At 50.3% G+C, this 9729-nt stretch overlaps 1 protein-coding gene across 2 annotated transcripts; it reads right to left on the bottom strand.

The window, feature by feature from the left end:
• Positions 1-4895: 4895 nt before the first annotated feature.
• On the bottom strand, positions 4896-7472 carry SIX6 (SIX homeobox 6). 2 transcript variants are annotated; one of them, NM_001104993.2, is made up of 3 exons: positions 6774-7472; positions 6649-6720; positions 4899-5605 (listed from the first exon to the last, which is right to left on the bottom strand). In NM_001104993.2, the coding sequence occupies exons 1-3, from the start codon at positions 7218-7220 to the stop codon at positions 5456-5458; spliced, it is 669 nt and encodes a 222-aa protein (NP_001098463.1). In that variant the 5' UTR covers positions 7221-7472; the 3' UTR covers positions 4899-5455. The 2 variants fall into 2 exon arrangements, with proteins under 2 accessions (XP_005212084.1, NP_001098463.1); XM_005212027.4 differs by having other exon boundaries at positions 4896-5605; positions 6649-7373.
• Between the last annotated feature and the right edge of the window lie 2257 nt (positions 7473-9729).

Genomic DNA, 9729 nt, shown 5'->3' with positions numbered 1-9729 from the left:
TGTATTACAAACTTTAAGACGTTTAGGTAAGGTATGGTAGCAGAATTACGAAGAAAGTAGAAAAGTCTCCGAGAGAAGTTCAATGACTCAAGAAAGACGCCTTCGAGGGGGGACAGAATTGATGGACTGACAGGTTAGCAGTCGAGGTAGGGGGCGAGGCTTCAGGTGGAGGACACCACTGGGCAAACGGAAACAGCGAGAGCAAAGGCAGGAAGGCGTGAAACTGCTTGCTCTGTCCTTGGATCGCCCGCACACCCCTTTGTCTCCAGACAAGGAGTTCGATCCCTCATGGTGGAGTATGTCTTAAGCAATTTGGGACTATAAATCCTAGCAAGTAGACCTGCAAAGTAGGATCTGGCCTGAGGAGATTTCTAAGAGTTGAAACAGAAGCGGTCAAGTTTCGAAAAGAAGGGGGCTCCGCTGGCGGCGGGGGCTTGCCAGAATATAATTGTGCGGTCGCGGACACTTGGTGCTCAGGAGGCCCTGCCCCGGGTCCTCGCCCCGAAGGCTGACCCTACGAATCGGCTGGGCGCGCAAAGCCCTCTCGACGTCTCATCTGCAAATCCCACTCCCTGAGCTTGGAGACTTCCCAGCTCGTCCGTCACTTCTCGGACGCCTCACTCTGCGCCGCCGAAAGCCGGCGGTGGGAAATACTGTTCTCCGGCCTGGCCACGCTAAGCTGCTCTGGGCAGTGGATCCAGGCCAGACGCGGGTGCAGGCCCGACGCTCGCGACAGTCCCGGGGCACCCGCCGCGCCCTCGCGCTCCAAGCTCACAAACCACCGCGCAGTCAGAGCTCGAAGGCGGCGCGCGCCTCAGCTGCTGCCAGCGCGCGCCTGTGCGTGTTTATCCCCTCCCCTTGGTTTTTATCGAATTCTTCCCCGGGGTTCGTTTCTTCGAGGTTTCTCTCCTCTAGCTGTGTGAGTCAGACAGTCAAACAATAGGGGAGGCTTGAGGCCTACGAGTCTGAGAGTTCCCAGGGCGCCGGACCGAAAAGGTGGCTGTGTGGAGTTGTCACCTCAAAGAGTCGCGATCCGGACCCTGGAGGAAGGACCCACACCTTCTCGGGTATTGCAGGCCCACTGTGGGCTTCTGGGGAGCAAAGTTCGGGCCCCACCTCCTCGGTGCCGGCCGCCCTCCTAGGGGACCGGCGCGCCCGCCGCTCCGGCCGCCATTTCCCAGCAAGCCTCCAGGGGGCCTCCCCGCCGCGGCCTTCCTGTCTGCAGCTCCGCGGCCCGGGGGCCGCCGCGCAGCCGAGGGACGCGCCTTGGCGCCCGGGCCAGTGCGCGGACAATGACCCCTTCTCCCCTCGCCGCCTCCTTCTCCCGACGCTGCCCCCCTCGCAGCCCCCAGACAAACCTATTAGCCATTCAGGCCGACAAAACCCCGCGGCCCCGCGCATTGTCCCGCGGAGTGCCCGGCCACCGTCATTAGCCCTGATTACGCTGAGCCGCCTGACAGCCCCGCGGGCAGCTCGGCGGACCCCCCATTCACCGCCGGCCCCCGGCCCCGCCTCACAATAGGAGCGGAAATCGTCCGAGCTCTCGCGTCCCGGCTGAATAGAGCGAAAAGCTGCTTCTCTTCTCCTCCCGCCCCATTCACGCTCTCTTTGGATACAATATTTTTTTTCCTTTTTGTTAAAATTGGGGAGGAAAAACGAGGTCAAGGAAGATTTGCTTGAGCTCTTTGCCTGTCATTTGTTTAATGTAAACAAAGAGCAGGTCCTCCCGTCCAACCCCCAGCCTCTCATCCCCTCCCTCCCAGATTTTTATAAACAGACTGGTGATGGAAAGGGCAGCGCGGGGGGTGGGGGTATGGGGTACCAGAGTGGCGGTGGAAACCCAGTGGGTCACGAAAGTAGAGGAGAGAGGAACTGCGGCATTTGGGGAGCTGGAGCTATATAGCGTTTTTGGTAGAATTGGAGGGTGGTTGAAATGTTTAGAACCCGTAAAGGAGCGTGAGCTGGGGCTGAGGGTTAAATCTTCACACTGCTCAGGTTTGTTGAAATGTAAAAATGCAGCTTCTTTCTACTCTGCTGGAGTAACTGCTTTTGGGCAATATGTTACAGGAAAAGAATTTTAAGAAAGAAAAGAAACCCATCATCATAGGTATTTCTCCAAATTCAGAAACCTTCAGCACTGCTACTGGCTGGAATTAAAAACAAGGACAAACAAACAAAAAAACCTTTTCTAGACCCGGATAAAACTGACCAAAAAAAAAAAAAAAAACCTTAAAAAGTAAACGAAAACCTTTACAATACGTGTCCATAGGAAGATCTGGGCCAATTTAAATAAAATCTGTGTGAAGATTTGGACCAGTTTCCAACATGTAATTATCAATGAATTGCTTATTCACAAAGAATTATTTATATTTAGGTGCCACCAGCTTTAGATAAATATTAAGTCTTTTAAATAATATGTCACCCCTTAAGATGCTAAATAAAATTATATATAAATAAATCAACTAATTGGTGAAACAGTACTTTATAATGTAACTCTTAGGCAGCATGTTACTTTAAGCAAATTAGATGTACTTTAAAGGAAGGTGTACTTTATAGGTTTTCACCAAAGCAGGAAGAAAAATCCCCCATCACTGTTTTGTTGTTGTTCAGTCACTCAGTGACTCTTTGTGACCCCATGGACTGCAGCACTCCAGGCTTCCCTGTCCTTCACCATCCATCTCCTGGAGCTTGCTCAAACTTTCGTCTATTGAGTCAGTGATGCCATCCAACCATCTCGTCCTCTGTCGTCCCCTTCTCCTCCTGCCTTCAATCTTTGCCAGAATCAGGGTCTTTTCTAATGAGTTAGCTCAGGTGGCCAAAGTATTGGAGCTTCAGCTTCAGCATCAGCCCTCCCAATGAATATTTAAGATTGATTTCCTCTTTTTTTTTTTTTTGCCACACAATTAAACATTGTTTAAAAATTATTGGTAAAGAGAAAGCTTAGTTCTTACTAAGAACTATGGTTGTGGTTATGTTACCCTCCTTTTTTCCCCTTGAGAATGCAGAATGGATACTTCCTTCAGCTTGTGGGGTGGGATTTTTAGACTCTTAAATTCCTAAATATCATCACACTAATTAGTCCTTTCCCTTCCCTCTTAGACTTGGAAGCATCAGCTTAAGACAGAAAATTTGCCAACTATTTTCTCCAAATGCTGGTGTGGACAGCTCTGTAGTTAGGATGGTATCTGACTGGGAAACAAGACTAGACATCTCTAGATTTTTCACTGAAGTGAGGATTCAGAACTAGGGTGAGGCGAAGGAGGCACCTGCAATGCAAAATTTAAGGAGGTACTTACTCCCAGATGCTGTGCACTTGCTTGACCTTGAGCATGAATGCCTCCTTAAATTTTGTGGTCTACACGCCTCCCTTGCCTTTTTGGAGTCCTGGCCCCTCTCCTTTGCATTCTAGGAAGTTCCAGGGGCTCTAGAAAAGAAAACAGAGCCTTGAGGAAGCTCTACCATCCTAGCCTTTCAGGACACACAGAAGGGTATTTGCCTGCTTTCTAGAAGAACACCAGCTTGATCACAAAGGCTTCCCCACTCCTTCTTTTGGAGCTCTTACGCAAGAGAGTTTTGATTGTCAACAAGTCTCTGGATAAGGGCCCCTGTATACAAAGAGAACTATTTATAAAGCCCAAATGAGGTCAAATCTGTTTAAGTGATTTAGAAACCAAAAACTTATTCATGTCCTGGGCTTTCCCCGCATATTTTGCCATTTGATTGCATTTTGTCTTCGGTGACTTCACTTATTTTTATTTGATTTGCACATCGGCACTTCTACCCAAATAAATTATCAGGTTTTGGAACCAAAGAGCATCTGCTGAAGACACTGAAGCAAACTGAAAGAAGTCCAGTGGAGGATGTGGGGGGAGGGTGCTCCACGAGGAAGTTCAGCTCAAGTGATTTTAAAGATCAATGTCAAATTTTATAATATGCAATCCATTTCACTAGGGAAAAGCTTAGAGTCTCCCTGGATAGCATTTACTTTTTTAGTGTAAGGACAGTAGGTGTTTTTTTTGTTATTGTTTTGGTGTGTGTGTGTGTCTGTGTGCCTACACACTTTGAAAGGGCAAATTTAATCCTGACAATATTTGATATTTTTAATTGAGGCCATTACAGGACAATGAGGCTCTAAATGACTTGTTTCATGTTTAATACAACGATTAGATTTTTTAAATTGCCAGTGCTTTCTCTGCAGTCTTCTATTTGACCTCACTATGTGACATGATTACATCCTTTCCCCCATCTCAGTATGCCTTTTGTTGAAAATAATGCATTTGATTAAACCTGTTTCTGTGTTGAGAAGATGCTAGTCTAGTTATTACAACCTCTCCTGTCTTCTTTTGTCTTTATTTTAATGCAAGTTCAAGCCCAAATGCAGTAAATGCTCACTTGTATGATTATGGGTACCTACCGTTTTTTGGGTTTTTTTTTGTATGGGTGGGGCCTCAAAGGAGATGGAAAACCTTTCTCATTGCAGAGCCTCTGTTGGAATAATCTTGTTTCATAAAATAGAATTCACTTTTAAGTCGAGTTTGGCTTTTGATACTGTTCTTGAAAGCTGAGTGACTATCAAGTGGACAAGCCATAGTTAGTCACTTGTTCTGGGAACATAGGGAGTTGCCTTACAGGGGGTAATTATGTTGCCAATTTCTAGGTTTAAATATATCACACATACATGCATATTTACATACATACATACACACATGCATACAATTTGACAAGGAAGTGGTTATGGACCTACCTTGGACTGTTTTAAAAATATAGCAGGAAACATCAGAAAAGGCAAAAGACATAGAGAAGACTTCCTGAGACCATTGCACAAGGACCCCTGCCTGGTGAAGAGAATGATCTCTCAGTTTTCTTTTTAGGAATCTGAGAGCAGCTCCCTTAAGAAAGGTTGCTCACCAGGTTTTTATTGTTTGACTTCTTCACACAACCGATTGGCTCCACCCTGCGCCCTTTGAAACAGCAAATTCTCTCCATACAGAGAAACCTACCACGCAGTCTCTTAAATAAGTAAATAAACAACATATATATGTTTTGTTTAAAAAAAAACTTTAAAGCAAAAGTTATACATATATAATAGCGTCCTTTCACGGTGAAATACCCACGGGAGATTCAGGGGAGGCGCTCAGCGTGCAGTTCAGGTTCTGGAGGCATCTTTGCAGCAAAATCCTTGGGAAAAAGCAAAGCAAGAGGACGTGTAATTGGGTCGGGCCTCACCGCGGGCCCCTGTGGTAGCGGCCGGATGGCGCCGGTGGAGCAGGTCAGGCATAGGGCGGACATGGCAACCAAGCCCGCGGGTCCCTGGCCACCTGGATTCGCTGGGTTGCTTGGTCTCTCATCCTTTTTCTCTCTCTTTCATTTATTTGTCTCGTTTTTTTTTTTTTTTTATACGCCGATTTCTGTTTCTTAATATAATTGGCGGGCAACTCAGATGTCACACTCGCTGTCACTGGAAGTGATGGAGATGGCCGAAGTGGCTGCCTTGCTGGACAGGCTGGCGGCCGGGCTGGCGGCGGCACCCAGCACCTCGGGCGTGCCCTCTTCCTCGGCCCTTAGCGTCCTGCCGGACCCCTGCGACAGGACCTGCTGCTGAAGTCTACCGGGAAGGAAAAGAAACTGGTCACTGCGCAAAACTAGCCACCGACCTCCCGCCCACTCCCACCCCTTGGTCCACATCCTTTAAGCCCAGCAGTCAGCCCCTCTCCCTCTGACCCGGGCAGAGGCTGGGCAGGAGGCCTTTGGCCACTGCTCTGGGAGCCTTGTGGTTGCTCCATCGTCCTTCTTAGTCCTTTCTTGGCTCCCTGTCTCCCACTCTTTGGGATGCTGTGCTCACAAGGTCATTCCTGGTTGTTGGTCACCTTTGGGAGATTTACAATACTGTCAGGATAAATGAGACGTCAGTGACAAGGACAGATGAGACTCTGGGCCAGGAGCCCCTTTCCCAGCTTGTGTCTGCCTTGGGCCCACCTCTGTGCCAGTACCCCGGAGGCCAAGTCTGCCCCAAACTAGAGGCAGAAAGGGCAGCCTGATGGTTCCCAGGAGGGTTTGGGCCTGGGAGAAGAGGTTGGGTTCTTGGCCAAAGTATTTGAGATCCACACACTGGGGAATGAAAAACCTCTGCCAAGTAGTTTGCTGTTTGAGACAGAGCTGCCCACCCATAGGAAGAGCAGAACTCGACTTTGCACTTCTTCAAACGTAAGTTAGAAATTTCAAAGTGTTAGAGAAGGATGCCTTTGGACTTTAAAATGACAATACTAAACTGCCTCACTGCTAACAAGCCAGGCTTCACCTAATAAATAATAGGAGCTTCAGCCTAGGCTGACAAGAATTAACCTTGGGCCTTGCGATCTCTAGTTGTTTCTGGGGTTTTAATTTTTATTTCTTTCTCCCTCTCATTGTAGCCTTGGTATGGTGACTGGAACCAGCTTCAGGAGCGACCCCCAGGCGTCGAAAACCAGACAGAAAGGGTGGGGAATCCAGAGCCCGGAAGGAAACCCCCACCCAGGATCCCAGAACGCAGTGAGCTCACACCGAAGACCTCCATCCCATCCCAATTCCTGCGGAATCCAAGTCTCCAGGCCTGCGGTCACCGGCTCCCACCCCAGTGCGTTCAAGGCTCGGAGGTCTATAGGTACCGACCTGTTTTTGGCTGCAGCTGCCCGATCCCTTTGCCGGCGGTTTTTGAACCAGTTGCCCACCTGCGTAGGGGTCAGTCCGGTTGCCTGGGCGAGCTCACGCTTTTTGCTTGGGTTGGGGTAGGGGTCCTGCAGGTACCATTCCCGCAGCAGGTGCCGCGTGCGCTCCTTGAAGCAGTGTGTCTTCTGTTCGCCGTCCCAGATGGTGCGCGGCAGCGGGAACTTCTTCCTCACGCGGTACTTATCCACCGGCCCCAAGGGCCGTCCACGCAGCTTCTCAGCCTCCTGGTAATGAGCTTCGAGCCACAGCGCCTGCAGTTTGGCGTGAGACTCCTTGGTGAACTTGTGGTTTTCCAGGATATGGTAGAGCTCGCGGTAGTTGCCACCGTGAAAGGCCACGATGGCTCGTGCGCGCAGCACAGATTCATTCTTGTTGAGCGCCTCGCAGGCCGCAGGGGCCACAGGCAGCGACCAGAGGAAGCGACCCAGGCGCTCCACGTCGCCACTCTCCTCTAGAGTCTCGCATACCCCGGCCACTTGCTGGGGACTGAAATTCAAAATAGGCAGCTGGAACATCGAGGCAGCGCCGGCGACAGCGGAGGCGCTGAGTCCGGAGCGGGACACGCAGCAGATGCCCGCGGACCCGGCCGGGTGCGCCAGGCTCTCCTTGGTGAAAGCGGCTCGGGGCAACCGGGATGCACGGCCAGGGCAGCGGCGCAACCGCAGGGAGCAAGCGAGCGGGAGGGATTGGAGGAGGTGCCGACTCCGCAGCTCCGGTTCGGCTCGGCTCCGTTGGGGCACGCAGGCCAGCTAGCCGGCGCCGCTACTGGGGTGGGCGGATTGGCGGCGCGGGCGCCATGGAGACCCCCTGTCAGTCACTGGCCGGCTCTGCCAATCAAGACTGCGACCGGAGCGCCCAGGCCATTTCAGCACCTCCCCGCTCTCGACAGCGCCCGCCGTTCTCCGGTGGACTTCGCAGTATTTTGCAGAACTTGGAGGAGGAAAAGACGGGCCAGTGGATGGGAGAGAAAGACAGGCGGGAGTCGAGCCGCAGCCTTTCGCTACCACCCCCAGCCCTGTTCCTCTCTCTTCCCTGCAACCCCCCACCCCCACCCCCCGCAAGAGGCGGTGATGTTGCAGAAATCCACTTTGGGGCGAGGCGCTGCCTGGGTCAAGAGGCCTCCAGAGGACAAAGAGGACTGGGCCAAAACGAAATCCTCTGAGAGAACTCACTAAATTTAGTTGTAACGAAACAGGAAACCTTGAAGGGGGACACGAAAAGGGAGGGTGGGGAAGTGGATCATCCCTTTTTCTTGCCTGTACCCATCTCGGCATGCCTTTCCAGCTGCCAAAGCAGTCGAGTGGGAACCGAATCTGAAGCAGAACGAACCGACCTGGGACCTGTAGGAGAGGTCAGTTTGGACTCTACCCCCATCACCTTCAAAAGCCTCCTAAAATCATTTAAAATCCGAGCTAGGACACTCTTACTTCTGATAACCCAGGCGCTGACCATGAAGTGAAGCACTCGCAACAAAAGGGGCGCTGCACACCCCAAGTTTATACTTTTCAGTTTTTCTCCCCAGTTTAATGGACTTGAACAAATTGCAGCATAGCCACATCTAGAGTGAGAAGTCACTGGTAGGTCAGGACAGCAACTTAAAAGCTTATTTCAAAGACCTTTTTAAAAAGTATTGATTTGCTCTTCTTTCAGGCTAATTTTGCCATACCCTCTGTTAGAATATTTAACTCTTGAGCTGGGGATAGAAAATCTAAACTTGGCCTTTGGGCCCATAATTCAGTAAAAGTGAAATAGAGAAGAGGGAACCACACTAATAGAGAATGGGGTGCAGAAAGTGCTTCTTAAGCCGCTGAGCACTGATCCCTCCTCAAGAGAGGAAGGGCCTTCTTGGCGGCTTGGGGCCAGCAGTTGAATTGATAACTTTATTGATTCCCAGTTGACATCTTCATCATACCGTTTTCTGAGAAGTAGGTCAAAAGTAACTACCATCTCATCTGGCTTTTAATAGGGGTTTGTTTAGTTTGAAGAAAATAATTGGGAGAGGGGAATCCGACAAAATGCCAGGAAAAACCGTCTTTGGAGGGCCATCCTTAGAAAGGAATCAGATGGGAATGTTCACTGCCGAACTGGACTGGGCCCGGCTGTCTTTTCTTTAGTATCAAGTACAATTTGTATGCGGCTTGTACAGCTTTGGTAAATCAGAAGGCAGATAGATAGCACAGATGGTTGGAGGTGTCGGGTCAGATCATGCTACGCCTGAGTGCAGGGCAAAGCTCGTTCTGACGGAAAACCCTGATATTATTTTCACAGATCTTCACAGTTCACTCAAAAAAAAAAAAAATTGCAAAGGGGAAGAAAAAAAGCCCTGCAACCATTTACATCATTTCTGTGAGATTGCCAGCCGCCTCAATGGAAAGACTTTCTTTTCTAAGAGCTTATTTTCATAGAATCCGACAGGGCAGGGGCAAAATAGAGAGGGTGATGAGGATAATGTCAAAGCACGAATCTTCTCTAGCTTGAGGAGACTTCCGAATCCGCCGCAAGGACAGCTTTTAGTGAGGAATATTGTAAACAAGGGCCAACAGTGCGCCGTGTAGAAAACCCGGCAGGCGGGGTCGGGGTGAAGCGGAACCCCAGGAGGGCTATTTCCTGGCACTCCTGGACTGCAAAGAAAAGCACTCTCCCTCGCTCCAATTTGCAGAGGTTTCCTAATTTTCGCTCTCGGGGTGTCTCGCCTCTGGGCTCTCCTTAGCCGATCGCTTTTAGATCGCCCTCCGCGTGCAGAAGAAGCGGAAGGTGCGCGGGACCTTGCAGCTCTGGAGCCCAGAGGGGAGCCCCAACCTCTATACCTAGCCGCTGAAGGCTAGCAGAAGTTGTGGGTGCCCCAGGGGACCGCGCCTCCGCAAGCATTTTTGCTGCAAAATTTGAAAGTGATGAATTCCGGCTTCTTACCCTAAGTCTTTGTGAGCAAGTCTTGTAATTTTCGGAGCCTGGGTGCCCTATCCAGAAAATGGGAACGTTTATTTCCAGATGTCCCCTCTGGCTTCTGCTCATCTGGGGCTCTCG

This window comes from Bos taurus, chromosome 10 (genome assembly GCF_002263795.3).
Source record: "Bos taurus isolate L1 Dominette 01449 registration number 42190680 breed Hereford chromosome 10, ARS-UCD2.0, whole genome shotgun sequence".
NCBI lineage: Eukaryota > Metazoa > Chordata > Mammalia > Artiodactyla > Bovidae > Bos > Bos taurus.
Note: the sequence above shows the minus strand (reverse complement) of the source record. Positions and strands in the feature narration are given on the sequence as shown.